Genomic DNA, 18860 nt, shown 5'->3' on the forward strand with positions numbered 1-18860 from the left:
TCAAAATTGCTTCGGAAGACTGTAACTTAAGGGCACGGCAGCGTTGCGCGAAAGGAGGAGAGAGTGGGGTGGGGGGTACAGCGATGGAAACTCGTGACGATACGAGAACGAAGGTGAACTGCAAGACAATGGAATTGCAACTTACCCCTCCCACCTTGTCGGTGGAGAGATGTTAACTATCTCGGCCTTGTATACACGAAGTCGTGGGTTCGATCCCAACCCCTGACTCCTGTTGTATATTTGGGGTTTTGCGTGTCTCTCTCCCCGTGGTCGTGTTGATTTTTCTCCGGGTCCTCCCGATTTTTAAATCCTTTATATTAAGTTCACTTGCTTGCTTGCTTGCGCGCTTACGACCGTGCAAATCTTTCGGTCGTTTTTTAACCCACTTCCCGTGATCCAATCGAGTTGTGCGTGACAATTTATTTTCGTGAAAAAAATTTCCAAAATTTTCCACTTTTTAGGAAATTTTTTTTTTCATATTTAATTTAAAATACCAATGTGATAAAAATGAAACTCTTACTCAAGAAAAATTGAAATGAATAATAAAATAAAACCGATGCCACGCATATAAAGGATTTATAGTGAAAAACTTAGTTTTTACGGGTTAATTTTATTCCCCTCCACATTTGGAATCAACATCACGCGTTTAAGAGTATTTTTGCTGCTGTACATTTCCCCCCCGTGACGATAAGCCACTTCGTCGAGCTGTCGTTTGTGACAGCCAGGGCCGCTTCTAAAAAAAAGACTTTACATAGCTCAGTTGATGCCTTCCCTGGTAAAATTGTAATTTAACAAAAATAAAAAATTCCGTAGATTAGTTTTATCCCACGGAAGAAACACGAGGCTGACCACCGAGCGGACGGCATGACGAGAGAGAGATCATGGATCCCGAATCGCCATGGCAGTCGAACCTCGTGCGAGGTAAGGAGGAGGAGAGGGGAGGGTGGATCATTCTCTGGGTTCCTCCGCTTTTGCCCCCTTACCCACGTCTGAGAAAGGCGCGACTATTAATTCGCCCGCGTGACGATGGTGGTGTCAGCCCACTTCCATGAGCTTCGTCGTGCGCGGCAAGGTCGCCTCTGAAAAATAGATTCTGGCTCAGCAGGGCTTTACCTGGTAAAATACAATAGCGTATTCAATTTCCATTTAAAGCTTTCGTGACTGCAGGGATTCATCTTCTTGGTTCTTTCGGTAAAGTCACGTAGAAGGGAAATAATAAAGGAATAAAAATAAAACAATAAAAGAATTATGTTTTATTATTTTATTATTTCCCTTCTACGTGACTTTACCGAAAGAACCAAGAAGATACAATAGTGTATTTTGTTTTTATTTGTTTGACATTCCACGAGAGAAAGCGTCAAGATAGTCCTCTAAAATGTATTTGGCCTACTCTTCTACGCTGGTGAGACGCCTTAGGAGAGGTGGGAGTCGTCCCCACACTTTACCCCACCACCACCCACCCCAAATGTTATCCCTAATCATGTTGCCGTTAAGTCATGAGATTAAGAATCCGTTCGGATCTCTCTTAGCGCTGTGCGAAATGTCGCAGAGCGACTTCTGAAATCCCTTCACGAGAATTCTGCTTTCCCACATTTGGGGCGGGGGGGGGGATTTGCTTTCCCATCTTGTCTGCCACACGAGAGTGATGTTTTGACGGACGGCAGTCAAATCGATATTTTTTTAAATCTCAAGAGCTGGAGTCGTGCCAAAATATAAGTTCTTACTCTTTGGTTTTGTCGGTAAAGTCACGGGTGCCCGAAACGTCGTGATTTAATTCATTTAATTTTTTTACCTACGTGACTTTACCGAAAAAAACAAAAGAGTTTGAATCCTTGCAGTCACGAAAACTTCAAATCTAGAATATAAGTTCTTGTTTTTTGTTGTTGTTGTACCACATGCTGAGACCACTTGGGAACCCGTTTTGAACACAGGTGGGCTGCCTGCATTTAAAAAAGAAAACCGCGATCTCAGCGGTGCCAGCTCACCGCACTTACCTCTGAACCCACGTGGCAACCTCCAGGCGTACAACTTTAATAGCTTCTTGGTTCTTTATATGAATTTCATCTTTGGCAGATATCTGCTTATTGGGATTAAACGGATCCTGAACTGTATTTTATATAGATTGTGATCTTTTATGTCTTTCATGGACTCATTTTGAAAGCTGAGTAGTTGTTCTCAGCAAAGGCCGTCTCACTCAAAATGATGCTAAAAAATTTCCAGACGTCTTCTTGGTTCTTTCGGTAAAGTCACGTAGAAGGGAAATAATAAAATAATAAAAAAATAAAACATAATACATTTTTATTATATAAAATTATTATATAAAATGTTATTATGTTTTATTTTTATTATTATAATAAAATGTTATTATATAAAATTATTATATAAAATGTTATTGTTTTATTTTTATTATTTTATTATTTCCCTTCTACGTGACTTTACCGAAAGAACCAAGAAGATGAATCCCTGCAGTCACGAAAGCTTTAAATCGAAATTTTACTTTAATAGCCTCCAAACCCCCACCGTACGGTGGTGTCACGTTGGCGGTACCACCTGTGCGCCAAACACGAGGCTTCTTTCCTTGTGGTCTCGAATTGCTCTGCATTTTTTTTTATCGCTCTTGCCATTATTTACACAGCTGCCGCATTTGGTTGACTTTGTAGTCACGCGAAGCTGGTGTGCGTGCGTGCAAGCGCCAGGGCATGGGGGCCTTCGTCCGTGGAGTTTTTGCCGTTTTGTGGCCGAGTTTTACGGGCGACTTGTCCAGCGATGTGAACTCCGTGGCACCGCGAGAACGAGGGGAACTGCTAGGCAATGGAATAACAAATGCACCCTCCCATCTTGTTGGTGGCGAAATGTTAACTACCTCGCCTGGTTTTCAGGAGGGTTGTGGGTTCGATTCAGAACCTATCGCCTACTGTGTATTTGGAGTTTGTGTGTTCTCCCCGTGGTCGCGTCGATTTTTCTCCGGGTCCTCCGGGTTTTCCCTTCGCATTTAGAAACGTGCGTTCAAGAGTATTTGGCTGCTATACATTTCCACATGATAAGCCACTTCGTTGAGCTATTATTTGTGGTAGCCAGGTCGCTTCTGAAAAATAGCTATATAGCTCAGTGATCCTTACCTAGTATAGTAACAATAGTTTAGTTTTAGCTTCGGTTATACGTCCACAATTACTGCTTATGTCCCAACTGGTAATACCAGATGCCAAACAAGTTGTTGCGAGATCTGAACGAGGACCCATATCTCAGATAGTCCTCGCTTACAGCATATGGCAGTGCACCTGCATTGATTCAAGCAGGTCTGACTGCTGATAAGACGCCTGCATGTTGAAACTGGTGCTGCTGAAATGATGCACTCCCGGAATGTCATGGGGCCGAGGGATTGCGTGGAAATACTTGTATATTTGTGTGTGGAGAAACGGCTATGTGAAGGAGAAATACTGTCTGCTTATCTATTTTATTCTATGAACAGTTCAGCTGTACAAGTAAAAACATCTCATGGGTGTATCACTGGTAAATGTGTAACGGTTCACCCGCATTGAGATATATATGGTTGTCGCTGTTTAGGTTTTATGTTTTTACCCAGGGCTGCAATTGTCACGTGAACCCAATACGTAGAGCATGTACCAACCGGGCAAGCATCAATATTTACACATGGGATTGGATACATTACTATGAGCGTGATGATCAATATCAATGGATGAATCCATGCCTCTAATGTCGAATAACTTGAACTTTCAATGATCTCGCTTTGTTTACTGTTTGACTGAAGTGATTGTAAATCTATAAGATGGATAAATACATAATACCTCCGTTAAGAACAATTCATGCAACTTAAGACCTGGTTTATTATTTATAATCCGACTTTTTTTTAATGCATTTATGATCCAATTATTAAGGACAATTCGTTTTTTGCGTTAGTGTAAGTTATTTTTTCCTACTCGGAATTGAAAACTTGATCAAAGTTCAAATGGAATGAAACACACATATTTGACAGTTTGGTGATCGTGCATTGGCAGTGGTGCACAAGCAAAATATGTTTTTGTTTTAAACTTGCGAACACTTTCAACCAAATGTTTTCTACTGCCCAATGGGACTATTCACAATGCAGGCAACACTTAAACTTGTTTTTATTTTACCAGATAAAGTCCACTGAGCTATATAGCTCTTTTTTAGAAGCGACCTGGCCACAAATAATAGCTCAACTAAGTGGTTTATCATGTGTAATACTCTAAACGCACGTTTGTAAATGTGAAGGACCAGAGGTCGCAAACGGGTTTTGATTCCTTACCTGTACCAGTATCCGGCCGCACCAGGGTCGCAAACGGGTACCCGTACCCGGCCGGGCTACGGGTAGCCGGGTATCGGGTAGGGTACGGGTATCGGGTACCCGGTTGCGACCTCTGCGGAGGACCCGGAGAAATATCCACAAAACCACGGCAAGAACACGCAAACTCCAAATATACAGCAGCAGGCGTCAGGGTCGGGGTCGAACCCACGACTTCCTGTATACCAGGCGAGGTAGTTAACATCTCCTAGCCACCATAGCGTGGTTGGCCACACATAGGCGAACAGCTGCTGTTGCTAATTGTGCACGAATTTCATTGTCTCGTGGAAGATAAACACATTTGTCAACAACACTGTGTCCTTGAAAGGAAATAGAATAGGTGACTTTACGGAAAATTACTTTTCTTCATTGCACACACACAGGGGCTAGAGAGATCGAGTGGGTGTTAAGAATTGCGGACTGCATTGCTAAGTGGATTGTGCCGAGTGTTAAGTACAAAGCTCCCTACAGTGCCATGCGTCAGCAACATGTTAATTTTTTTGTTACATAAATGAGTTTATGTTGTAATACTGATTGATTATTGAAGCATGTGTCTGTTACCTAATAGCTAGTATTAAATAACTATTCATATGCTAATGTAAAAATATATCAGAAAACATGTTTTAATTAAATTCTTATCAGGCCCCATTTTGTACAGTGTAGTCTCCAACTCGTATCATTCACTCTGTCTCTCTAGCCTTTCTTTGTGCTTTGAAGAGGGCCGTTTCCTGTAAAGTAACCAAATATATTTTATCGTAAAGCCACAGTGTTATTGATTAATATTTTGAGGCTTTTCCCCCCCTCTAAAATGGAAATTGTGCGTCGTGCCAATGGATGCTGTTTGCCTCCGTGTACCAAGGCTGACAGTAACCACGTGCCAAACCAAGTGTTACCTTCTTTGCGACAAGTCCTATTTGGTAGGGGAAAAACATTTCTTGGGTAGGCGATGAAAATTTTTATTATTACGCTCGCAAAATGTACGTTGCATCATGCATTTCAAATAATTATTGTCCAATCGTGTTTGTTGTCGAGTGGCATTGCTTCATGTAAGCCCTTGCAGCCTCGATAGATTCCGCATGCACTACGAAGGCAAAAAAACTATATTTTAATCGCTAAAAACCATGAATGCTCATAATCGAATCACGAGGGAGATGGATTATTATTATTGGCCGATCGTCCCACTGACTTCTCAGTTTTATCCCATTTGTATTATTTAATGAGACAAAGTTCCCATTCGGAGCCCGCGCAGAGCAGTGCATACCCCAATGTGTGAGAGAATGGTCCGTGAAAGAACTACGTCTGAGATCTTTTCAATTGACCTTTTTTTAAAATCCACAAACTAGGGGGGGAGGGGGGTGGGGGGTGCACTTTCACACTTGTCTCCCTGGAGAGAAATGTTCATCAGATGGCAGCTTAACCCATAATTTGTTTGAAGTCTGAGAGCCGTATTTTTTTTTATTACATTTTAAAAAGCTACATTTAACTTCGCGTTTTTGTGTGCAATTATTGGTGACTGGGCCCACACATGACACTTGAGAGCTTAGATAAATCACGGGCGGCTGAGTCTTGGGTTTAAACCCAAGTTCTCGGCAGCGTAGGCTCGGCGTAATCACGCCAGACCTACTCGGCAAGGCCTCTTCCGTTTAGCGCAACTAAAGCCCTCCATTTTCGGTCGGTTTTTTGTTGGCGCTTGTTGTTCGGCGCGATGTGAAGACGTTTGGCTCCACGTTCGCTGGGGGCTTTTTTTCGGGACCAGGCGTCGTTCGCGCTCGACAACAACGCCTTCGGTGCAAGCGCCGCGAACGCACGACGGACTTGGCAGGAGCGCAACTCTGGCACGCCGCCGCCACCACCTTGCAGTCTCGGAGGAGGTGCAAACCGCCGCACACCTGTCTGCGGGCAAATGTAGGTGTGAGGCACGCGCGTATATGGCGTGGGTGTTTGGAATTCCCACTGCCTTAAACACCTGCTGCTGAGAACATTTTGGGCATACAGTAATGCCAGCACAGCGTTTGAACGAGGGAAAAAAAATGTAAAAGCAACAATTTTTTTTGTTTTGTTTACGGCACTCGGAAAACAAAGTAGCCGGGGATAAAAGTGGCTGAGCAATGTGGACCGTGCAACGAGATACATTTGCATTCAATGTACGCTGAGAAAATCAGAGTGCACAACTCAACACGTATATACACACACACATACACACGGAGTGTACAGCAGTGCTTGCGGGAACGACATTCCTATTAAGAGACACGTAGCGAAACGCCCCATTGGTCGCAACTCTTCCCAACGTTTGTAACGGCTCCCGTATGACACTCTTAGCCGGGATGTGTGGCAGTCGGTGCAAAGGCCGTGAGAGCACCGGGACAAGAGTGGTGATGCATGGCTAACGAACAGAACACAACTGTCAAACCCATACGTCTTACCAGCATTCTTGTAACAGGGAAATTTTGTTTTGAGGTCCGTACGGCGTGCAGCCGTTTCAATACGGGCAAGCTAATTTTTTAAATATGTGTTTCTCCCTTGTGATGGGACTTTGTAGGATGCACGTTGAGATTTATAAGGGAGCACGGGGTGAACAATACGATCTGAATTGCTCTGTAATAAGGTAGGGCACTGATAAGGGGTTGATCGGTATGTAGTGGTGAATGTCTGTGTGTTTGTGTTTCTCTCTTGTGATGGGACTTTGTGGGATGAATGTTGAGATTTGTAAGGGCACGGGGCGACCAATAGGATCTGAATTGGTCTGTAATAAGGTAAGGGGTTAACAGGTATGTTATCCACAAATATCAACATTGCTATTAGCTAGTAGCTTAACATTTCGAACACATTCGCCGCATCCCTCCAACGTTCTGGATTGTTCTGGAATAAGGTAGGGCACTGACGAGGGGTTGACAGGTACGTATGCGATTCCCAGATTTGGGGCTGCGTGTTCAGCGTTTATTCTCTCAAACTTCCGCCACGCACTACTTACTGCGGGCGTCGCGATCAGTTCAAGTTGGCAGTGTGATTCTTAAACCCGCGAAGGCGCTCGCAAGTGGTGCGTGACAAAAGCCTTGGAGAAATTTTGCTCAACCCAAGGCCCAACCGGAATAACCAACACTCGGATTACAAGCTCCGGCAAAATATACGCTTTAGAATGATCATCCTTACCCTCTCTGTGAAGCTTATCGCTAAATGCAGCGTCAAAAAGAAATGTCCATGATTTTTGGTTCATGGCATGTACATTGTTCTAATATTTTTCGTAACGAGTTTTTTTTTTTTATACATTTGAAGGAACATTGTTTCCCATTGTGCCTTAATAGCCTGCTTTAGTTTCATTGCACGCTGCAATTTAATGCCGATTAACGTTAACGTTTTCCCTTTGAAATGTTACAATTGTAATTCGACTTTACACACGTTCACGTGTTGTGATCGCAGGTTCGTGCAGCTTCGGTGTCTTGTACTCGGCCTATTTCCCCGGCCTCCCTTTCAAACAAACGAGATATTTCCTGTGTCTCTTGAGCTCCGCTTCGCTTAACGCAGCAACCCCCCATTGTTGTTTTTCACTCCCACGCCACCTTTCAACCTGTGCTGACCAGCATGGTGAAGTATGGTCAATTATCCCTCGGCCTGCAAGGAGGCACGGGGATGGAGCCGACCTCATCCAGCAGTGGATTTACACAACGGGCCGTACGCGTCCGATGGCACCGTCCCTCCCTGCTTGACATCTCATTATGCACGCATCGAATGTTCCACGTAACAATTATTTTCGACGTATGCAAATGACACGCACACGTTATTTTTAACGCCACAAATTAAGCCCTTTCTCAATCTACTGCTGTGTTGATCATGGGGGGTTTGTTTGACCATACTTCACCGCGCTGGTCCGTGTGGCCTTGTGAAGGTGAGTGCCCTGGATGGGCTCAGATTGCAGCGGTTACCGATGTTGGCTGGGACTCAAACTCGGGTTGTTGGGTAAACAGCACCTGGCGCTAGCCACTGCCACCACTCGCCCTTTAAACGTCATTTTGTCTGCTTAAAAAACAACAAATGAGACAATCGACACGAACAACGCAAACCGGACGGTAAAAAAACAACAGCGACAACAACACAACAGAGTCGGGGCAATTGAACGAGCCTTGAACGTAGAGGAGTGTGTGGCTGAATCGCCCAGTCTCTACTCTGCGTCCCCACCTACCTGCCCTGTCACCTGTTTACATGTGCACTGGACATGTCAACAAGCTGCCCAGGTGGCGCAGTCTGTTAGCCCACTGTGCAATTAGACCCGGTGGCCTGAGCTCGATTCCCGACCACAGATAACACCGGTGACGGTATCTCAACCAGTCCAGGGCGACTCGTCCACCAACCCACACTCTTGTTTGTCCCTCCCCCCCCGCACCTCCCATTAGCACGGTTGGCTACGTACGGTGCGAAAGAAGTTCAACAAACAGGCATACATACGATCAGCACAGTCAAGTTACGGTCAAACATACCCCATGAGCGACAGCTAGGGGAGGAGGGCCTTCAGAAGTGAATTGACAAAAGGCCGCAAATTATGTTGTATTGCCTACACACCAACCTGCCCACCCACCTCCCCTGCCCACCCACCTCACCTGCAGTGGTCGCGCTGGTGAAAATCATTATGCGAGACGCCCTCTTGAGAACAATGGTTACCTCTGTTGTGTTTAGCCAGAGGGTTGAAAATGAAAGGTTGGCACACACACACAGAGAGAGAGGACCGGAGACAATGTTGGGTGACGAGTATAGATTTACATGCAAACGTGCACGGTCTCGTATTTTACAACCCGCGCGGTAATTAAATCTAGGGCGGGCATGAAGAGACACGACCACGGCTACAGCCCCCCCCCTGCCCATCCTAGTTCCCCCATTCTCGTGTCACCGCATGGAAATGGGGACTTCCAACGCATCTCTATCGATTGTGGCAGCGCGAACGACACTACGGTTTTTGGCGACCCCCACCACTACCAGCCCCCCCGTCCCGCCACCACCACCAGCCCCCCTCCCCGCCCCACCACCAGCCCCCGTCCCACCACCACCAGCCCCCCCCCCCGTCCCACCACCACCAGCCCCCCCCCCGTCCCACCACCACCAGCCCCCCACCATCACCAGCCCTCCCCCCCCGCCCCACCACCAGCCCCCCCCCGTCCCACCACCACCAGCCCCCCACCATCACCAGCCCCCCTCCCAGCCCCACCACCAGCCCCCAACACCCGAGATCGCGATCTGTCGTTCTGCGGCTCCGGTGATGGGCTGCGTGAGATTGACCGCGAGCACTCCATGAAAACAGCTGCAGGGATGGGCCATTTCCTCCGGCCGTAAATTAGGAGTGGTAATTCAGCGCGGAGATTCATGACGATTTGCGTTTTTGTTGTTGTTATGACCGATTTCACTGCGAACCATTAGGCTTATCGCGTGCGTGAAAAAAACACCGACAATGGGTCTGCGGGTCATCGCTTTAACTGTCAATGAGTTCGAAATCCATAATCTTAGCGGCAGTGTGCCTGTCGAGTGTGTAGGCGGTGCGACCAAAAACTAAACTATTAAACTTTTTATTTATTTTACCAGGCAAGGCCCACAGAGCTACGTATTTTTTTTTTAAAAGAAACGATCTGGCTATCACAAATGATGGCCCAGCGAAGTGGCTTATCGTGTGGAAATTTATAGTAGCAGCCAAATATTCCAAACGCGCGTTTCTAAATGTGGAGGGAAAACCCGGAGGACGCGGAGAAAAGTCCACGCGACCACGGGGAGAGAGAGACATACCAACTCCAAATATACATTAGGCATCGTTGGGATCGGGATCGAACCCACGACCTCCTGTATACCAGGCGAGGTCGTTAACATCTCCTAGCCACCGTGATGATGGTGAGAGAGAGACACGCAGACTCCAAATATACAGCAGCAGGCGTCAGGGTCGGAATCAAACCCACGACCTCCTGTACACCAGGCGAGGTCGTTAACATCTCCTAGCCACCGTGGTGCCCTACACCGGGGCTCAGAAGCCACAGGGGGCCGAGGCGATGGGCTTCAAAGAGGGTGGGGGGACAGGAGGGGGGGGGGGCCCATTTAATTCCTTGCACCAAGGCCCCATGTGAACCACGCTCCGCTACTGAATCTTAGCCACGCGTCAATACACGAAGGACAGTTGAAAAGGTATCTAGAGCATGAAGCTCCACAAGGTCACACCAACCGACGATTGCCACGCTTTCAATGTTTTGGCTGCAACTTTCAATGAGCGTCAACAAATTGACTGGCCGTTAAAAAAAAAAACAAGCTTTACTTAAATACACAGCTCGCCGTTAGCCATATAGTGCATGTGACAACGTTTTATATCGTAATTATTTCGAGGTTGCACCTCGGTTTGCTTAAGGCAATCCTCGTGTAACGACATGTGTTCTGTACTTTTTGTTTTGTGGCACAAAGAGGCGTTTGCTGTAATATGGACAACACCGTTATTGTACGTACGTTGAACTTCTTTCGCACCCTACATAGCCAACAGTGCTAATCGGAGGTGCGGGGGAAGGACAGCCACCCAGAATGCAACATCCACCGACCCGCACTGACCAGCGTGTCTGACCAGGATGGTCAAACAGATCCGAATGACCGACGCAGCCTGGGAAGGCGGAGGCCTCGATCCAGCAGTGGATCGTCAAAGACCTTTACATCACGAGTAACTTTTAAAATCGAGGATTGCGTCATTGCTGGAGACTTGCTGAGCATGTCATGTCGATGTCTGCCTCATGAAAACTTCTCTCCAATGTGACAAACGAGACGGGCAAGCGTACAAAATACACCGTGGGTGCCAACAAAAATATGTAACAGTGCAAGAATGAGATACTAAAAAGAGAAATGTGCATCAATGTAATTAACCTTATAATATCTGCTTTAATATAATGTACAAATAATTAAGTGTAATAATTACATTGTTGAAACGTCAGTGGTTACTAAAATATAATAATTAAAAAATGAAAGCTACAGGTCCGTAACTCATTCACAACACTGTTTACATGTATATAAGCATTTCGTTTAAACGATGGTTTATTCCTGCAAGAGCCGACCATTTATTCCCAATCGTGACCACCACTTAGAAGCCACCACACGATTGAGGAAAGCCACCCAAGTGAATGTTTCCAGTATCGTCTCTTCCATTCTTTGTCACGCCGTAGGCTCCATCGCTCTGGCTCAAATTGCCTTCTGAATAAGCCCTCCCATAGCATATTACGAAATGAAATCGCAACTAAAAAAGCCAGTGGATCATGCCTCATGCGTACATGCGTTTGGCTGAATCATAATAAATTAGTTGTGTCAAAACAAAACAAATATAGCAAAGAGTTGTAAAAAAACTGACTCCCAAGGAGCGATTGCTGGTGGCAGTGATTGGGATATTTGGAATTAAAAAACATTTGGATTTCACTAAAACCCTTTTCCCTCAAAAGTACCACTACTACTATGAGGCTGAGCAATAATATTAAAAACACGTAGTCCCTTTAAATATTGTTTACTACTTGTCATAACTTCAATACAAACTTGCAATCATGCCCGCTCACAAAATAAACAACCTTTTCAAAATCACAAACATTGAGGGAGTTGCACGACAGTTGGTAACGTCATCAGCAACTCCTCGTTACAAAATGCTCCTGCAAAGTTCGCAAAATGTTTACTATCACGATAACGTCGTCAGCATTGAAAGTAATTAACGAAGGCCAACCGACGGAGGGTAGTCTGCACCTCGGCAGATGTATCACGCCCGCGTTGAGGGTAGCGTGGATAAAACACGAGCGCGACACCCCTTGCACTTTCAGCTGTGAATGTGTCTCACGCACGAGGATCGGACACGGACTTTCAACAGGCTTCGCTCGGATTTGTCACATCTCCTCCACTGGCGCTGTTTGATGCTGTTGATACTTGAGGGATCCAGGAGACTGGGAGTGGTCGAGGGAGATATCCACCAGCAACAATAGTGTAGTGCGGAGACATTCCTGGTTTTATGCACTCAAATGCACGGACAAAACACTGACAAGATTTGTAATAAGGTGTAATTTTAAAATGAGGTCCCATGCTAAAATAGCCTCAGCCTCAGACACGTTGCGAATGGCCATAATATATAATCGTAGGACAACACAGTTGACTGACTTCTGTTTGACTCAAGGCATTAAGTGGGTGATCAGACACAGTGCCTACATGTAAATTACATTTAAAACGGCAGGTTTTTAAAAAGCGTCCGCTGGGACCACAGTTTTCATCTGATCAAATGTCAACGTCACTCCCCGTTGGTCAATTTGAGGAATGCTAACGAGGAGCGGAGCCTTTTCAACATCTCGGCGACCCCACGGCAACTTGAAACGCTCACCGCGACGCCGAGACCGACGTTTCGCCCCGAGGCAAGCCGAGCGTCGGCACTTCCATCAGCGCGCGTTCCCAACGGCCGATCGTCAGTGCGGCCGTGCAGCTGCCGCCACTGCAATCGCCGCGTTCCAGTGAGCGCCGATTCGAGGCCGCGCCGACCGCATCGCACCGCTGGCTGTTCCGGCTTCTCCGCGGGGCGGCCGTGCCAACAAAGCCACCTTGCTGAACCGCTCAAAGAGCTTCCCGAGTTCCATCGCCGGCGAGTCCGGCTCCCGAGGGCCAGGGCCGTCAACGTTCAGCCGGTGCGGATGTAGCCGCTGGTGGTGATGGCGGCGGCGGCAGCGGCGGCGGCAACGGCGGTGGTTTCCCAGCTGCCGGCGTCCGGCAGCGTTCAGGGCTCTTCGTCCAGAGAGGACACGAGGAGACGCATGGCGACGGGGAGATGGTCCGTGAGCCCGGCCAGCTGCGTGATGAACGAGTACTCCTCCACCTCCTGGCACGGAGACGAACAGGGGGAGAAGGAGAGCGGTGGAGCGGTTCGTTCGTGCACCGATAAAAACCCCACAGGCTGAGTTTGGTTTCCGGCCACGGCGAACGTTCGTGGCGAGTGACGTCCGAACTGGTTCTGAACCTCCCGGAGGATAATGCTGACTAGAAGTTAGTACCTCGTGCGATGGGGTCGGGGGAGTGATAAAGACGTATGGGCGTTGCGCTCGCCACACCATCCCCCCCCTCATGCGCCGTTCCATCCTTAATAGTGTCTGGCTGACAGCACCTGCCCCAACAGTCTGTAGACTATATACGGCTGCGTTCACCACGACGCAACGTGAATCGTTGCATTGTGGCTGGCGCGATCGTCAACACGCGCGGTTGCACACGTGGCGCGTGATGCAAACGCGGGGAAGCACAGGACCTTGGCCTTTGATCGAAGTGGAACATCTGACGAGTGGAAATAACAAAAACAAAACGGGCGAGTTCACTTCGTTCGCGCCGTTGCAGGCAAAAAGCAGTGGGTGAACGTGCGCGTGTGGTTCCCGATAGGGGCAGGGCAGCAGCGCCGAAGGAAGTGGCTTGCAATGGGGATGGCTGTGCGTGGCTGAATTATTAAAGCTTCACCCGAGCGGGCCCACTCGTTTATCATCTGCCCCATTTGCACATCGACGGAGCGCACGGCGCGGTGCATTATTTACAGCCCTGTCCACGTTAATCACCGCCTTTCTTGGCTCCTAATTATATCCGGTAATTCGATTCGCTTTATTTAAATTTTCTCTCTGAAAAGTGTCGGAATATCCAGGAAGGTGGTTGTTGCCTCTGCGGTTATTGTTTCTTGCCCACAGCAGCAACTGGTTTCTGCTGCTTACCTCCCGCACCACATCGGCACCATCGTGTTGCCATGATTACAGCAGCCACTGACACGGGCGCTACTGCCACAATCACCGTCCAAAGTCAGATAGCGACTCCTACTCAAGATTGAATATAATCCACTGCGGAGATGGAGCAATGACATCGGCACGCGTCTCAGGTGCTGGGTGGATCATTGCTTCGTAGGATCATGGGGACGGCAGGCGATGGTGATGGGGGGGGGGGGTGGCGATGGCTAGGGGTAGCCTTCATCCAGCGGTGGATAGATCAGGGCTAATTATGATGGTTACTGAGGGAGGGAAGGAGTGTGTGGAGTGAGCGAGGGAGGGAAGATGCGAGGTGAGCGAGGGAGCGAAGTGAGTGAAGTGAGGGAGGGAGCAGGTGAGGGAGAGATGGAGCGAGCGAGCGAGGGAGCGAGAGAGGGAGCAAGGGGAGCGGAGGGAGGGGAGTAAAGTAAGCGAGAGAGGGAGGGAGACCAAGAAAGTGTGCGAGCGGAGGGAGCGAGCGAGCGAGCGTAGCAAGGGAGGGAGAGCGAGCGAGCGAGTGAGTGAGCGTACCGTGCGGCACTCGAGCGAGCTCTCCTCCGTGTGCAGCATGTAGTCGAGACGTCGCCCGCTGCCCCGGAGCGGCACGGGACGGCCGCCCTGGTCGCAGCGCGGGCTCTTGCTGGACGGGAACACCAGGTAGCTCTTGCGGCCTTCCTCGTTCTCCAGCACCCTGCGGGCCATGGAACGACAACGGAATTATGGAGTGTGCCGAGCGCGTAGGTTGTCAAAGGATCGCTCGATCACTCGATCGATCTTGATTTTGCGTTCCGCCATGAAGGAAATGATCGCCTCGACGTGCTTTGCATGAACGTTGAAATTCACGGAAAAATACTGAAATGTTGGAAATAGTTGCATCGGAAAGAATAGCAACACGATCATTTTAAAAGCGCTTTAAGAATCAGAAATGCAATTTAAATAAATACAACTTCACAGCAGTAAAAGCAATACATATCAGATTAGGCACACTCAATCATGACACTTTGTAATATTAATCTAGTTTAGGTGCTCCTCGCAAACACCACTTGCCCCGACAGTCTGTTAAAGGCTATATGGGGGGGGGGGACCTTTGTCTTTGGATAGTAATCCAGGTTTATTCAACAAGATGCTCACTTCTGCAGGTTTTCTGGTGATGCGACCTCCTCGTCGTACAAGCCTTCCTGGTCCAGCAAGGTGCCTGTGGAAATCACAGCAGGGCCAATTTGCAACAAAATTTACACCAATGGGTTTGTACGTATGCATGTTGAACTTCTTTTGGACCGTACGTAGGCAACCGTGCTAATCGGAGGTGCGGGGAAGGACAACAAACTCGACACAAAAAGCAGTTCATCACCACCATCATCATCATGACCCCCTACTTGTTCACACCTGAGTTTGGTTCTCAACCAGGGCTAACATCAGTCGTGAACCATATACTGGTTGTGTGTGTGATTGTCTTTTTGTGGTGGTGTGTGTGTGTGGGGAGCAGTAGCGTAGCGGTGAGTGGGTTGTACTGGCCACCCAAGTTCAATTCCCGCTCACGGCCAACAACTGTGACGATTATCTGAACCGATGCTGGGCCACCTCTAGGTCGGCTCTGATTAAAATAGTACCTGGTGCAGTGTATAGTAAATATCACTACTGGGGAGACAAAGGCGGCCAGGCGTGGTGCTGGCCACAGATCCCCTCGTGTGCCATGCCAGCCTTGATAGGTGCTCGCTAACAGCACTTGCCCCAGCAGTCTGTTAAGGCTACACGGTGGGGGGGGGGGGGTCTTTGTATGGTCACCCCTTACGATCCACGCTATGTGGGGAGACCCTCATCCAGCAGTGGATTGACTACCTCTCTGTATGACTGTCCATCTCGCGGTGGCGAGATGTTAACTCCCTCGCCTGGTATGTAGGAGGTCGTGGGTTCGATCCCGACCTCGATGCTTGTATATTTGGGGTTTGCGTGTCTCTCTCTCAGTGATCGCGTGGATTTATCTCCGGGTCCTCCGGTTTTTCCCTCCACATTTAGAATCAACATCACGCTGTTGCGAGTATGTGGCTGCTACTATAAATTTTCGCGCCATTATAAGCCACTTCGTTGAGCCATCATTTGTGATATCAGGACGCTTCTGAAAAAAGAGCTATGTACAGTGAGGGAAAAAAGTATTTGATCCCCTGCTGATTTTGTACGTTTGCCCACTGACAGAAATGATCAGTCTATCATTTTAATGGTAGGTTTATTTGAACAGTGAGAGACAGAATAACAACAACAAAATCCAGAAAGACGCATGTCAAAAATGTTATAAATTGATTTGCATTTTAATGAGGGAAATAAGTATTTGACCCCCTCTCAATCAGAAAGATTTCTGGCTCCCAGGTGTCTTTTATACAGGTAACGTGGGCCCTATCTGGTAAAATAAAAAAAAAATGGTTTCTAATTTAAGTATTGCCTGCATTTACACAGATCTCTGCTCACCGACTGCCCACGTCTTCTCCTCGCCGGGGCCCTGCCGGCAAGGGTCGCGGTAGTGCGTGAAGAGCGGGTGGTGCTGCTCCAACTTGTCCTCTGTTGGACATCAAACAAAGGAGGAGGAGGATGATGACGACGATGACGACGACGACGGCAATAATGATTTTGATAAAATCATCATGATTTTGATAAAATCATCATCAATGATAACAATGCTGAGGTAGGTGGTGACATTGAGGACATTGCTGATGATTGTCAAAGTGGTGATGATCATTGATGATGATGATGATGCTGAAATGCTGATCATGATAGTGAAAATGGTGGTGGTGGTGGTGATGATATGACTTTACAAGGTCCGTGTCATCATCATCGTCAAACATAACCTTCATAACCACCACCACCATCATCATCATTGATGTTGTCAGCATCATCATCACCGCCATCATCATAATCACCTTCATCATCGGTTATCGATTTTTGTCAGCGTCGTCATCACCGCCACGTGCGTTTACTCATCAGCAATGCGAGCACCACCTGCCACTCGGTGCGTTGTTGTCGTCGTCGTGAGAGAGCCGCTATAACGAGACTGGGCCTCACGAGAGGAATACTCTATCGGAATTCCACCATTGGCTCAGGAGTGAAATATGGATGTCACTGCTGTTGATGCTCATTGGAGCATGGGGAACTGACTTATTGACCACTGTAGACTGGCGAAATCGATCGTAACTTTTTTGTTTATTTGGCAAAGTGCAGGGAAAACCCAATCGTTGACCGTTTAAAAATGCGTCACGGCTCAATTCATGGACCCATCATCATAACCCCCCCGAATACAGGTACTGTGCAGTATTTAGACACAACACCAATCCAAAGTTGCATGTAATTCAACCCACGGATCGCTCTCTCAGAGTCGTACCATAATCCAGTGTTTTTTCATTTCTGCATCGGTCCTCTCGACCACCCGCAGTCTGCCTTTCTGTGATCACCCATCATTTATAACCGCAATGCAAATTAAGCCACCGCACACTGCAATTGCTGCATCGTGGGGTGTTGTGACGAATGTAGGTGAGAAGATTCGACTGCCCCCATTGCACGATATCGATTTTATTGTTGTTTCATGTTTTTATTGTACTTCAACGAGAGCCCGGCACGGAGCATAAACCGCGACGGCACGAGGAGGAGCACAGAAACTCGACGGACAAAGATTCCAAAATCTATGCTCCTGAATACAAAAAAAAGAAAGGTGGGGGAGAAGTTGGGATCACTGTCCCATCCAGGCAGGGGCCGCGTTTGGGATTGGACACGTCACTGTATCGAATTTAATATTTTTTAAATCGAATTCTGCCCACTCCACAAACGCTGCGACGGATTGGCGTGGACGACCGTGACGCTAGTCCTCGTACAGTCCGCCGTGGCGCGAAGTCGATGGCACGCGCCGACAAAAGGGGGAAGGACCGGCAAAAATTGTCTGGTTCGCGCATAATCAGCTTTCCGTGTAAAATCCTGCACACATTTATTCCTGGTCTGGTCCGCGCCAAAGCTGCTGTGGTGGGTTGGGGGGCTCTCTTGGGCTGAAAAGCATTCGAGCTGACAGCTCTATTAAATATAAAAACAGCTCATCCCTTCAGAGTGCGCATTAAAGAGAGAATTACAGTCACAGGCCTGGCGGGCCAAATGCATCGACTCCACCAGCTCATGGGTTTTTATATTTTGCTTCCATAGGTGGCTCGTGATGGCCATGTCTGAGCACCGAGACAGCACAGCTGAAATTCTGGGTTTGTAATTCTGCCCGGACAACAATTGCTCCTTGAATTACCCCTCGAATGTAAATGGGTCGCAATGCACAATTATTTCACTGTGAATATATTATGACCATATATTGAAACCGTGACTTATCCAGATTCAGCAGCATTTGGGCTAGCAGTGGGTCCTGTGGTACAGAGATGCTTAATTTGTGTAATGCTATGTTATGGTCATAGAGCTCTGTGGTTAGAGCACTCGACACTCAATGAGAAGGTTGTAATTCAAAATCCCGATCAAGCGTTGAATTCGGGCCATCATCCTTCCAAACAGTGGTGTAGTTTCGATTTAAAGCTTTCGTGACTGCAGGGATTCATATTCTTGGTTCTTTCGGTAAAGTCACGTAGAAGGGAAATAATAAAATAATAAAAATAAAACAATAAAATTCTCACGACGTTTCGACTGCAACACAAGCAATCATCATCAGGTGTGAAAACCACAGCAATAATTGTTTTGAAAAAGTGGCTGTGATTTTTACACCTGGTGATGATTACTTGTGTTGCAATCGAAACGTCGTCAGAATTGTATTGTTTAATTTGATTATTTTA

At 47.4% G+C, this 18860-nt stretch overlaps 1 protein-coding gene across 3 annotated transcripts in view; it reads right to left on the reverse strand.

Moving 5' to 3' along the window:
* Positions 1 to 9501: 9501 nt before the first annotated feature.
* Positions 9502 to 18860, reverse strand: part of SMPD3 (sphingomyelin phosphodiesterase 3) — a 107249-nt gene continuing 97890 nt past the window's right edge. For all 3 annotated transcript variants that reach the window (XM_078868607.1, XM_078868605.1, XM_078868606.1), the window contains exons 5-8: positions 16522 to 16611; positions 15190 to 15253; positions 14590 to 14749; positions 9502 to 13163 (exon numbers count right to left, since the gene is read on the reverse strand). In XM_078868607.1, coding sequence (XP_078724733.1) covers positions 13062 to 13163; positions 14590 to 14749; positions 15190 to 15253; positions 16522 to 16611 — 416 coding nt within the window. In that variant the 3' untranslated portion in view covers positions 9502 to 13061. The remainder of the gene's footprint in view (positions 13164 to 14589; positions 14750 to 15189; positions 15254 to 16521; positions 16612 to 18860) is intronic.

This window comes from Lampetra fluviatilis, chromosome 26 (assembly GCF_964198595.1).
Source record: "Lampetra fluviatilis chromosome 26, kcLamFluv1.1, whole genome shotgun sequence".
In the NCBI taxonomy this organism is placed as follows: Eukaryota; Metazoa; Chordata; class Hyperoartia; order Petromyzontiformes; family Petromyzontidae; genus Lampetra; species Lampetra fluviatilis.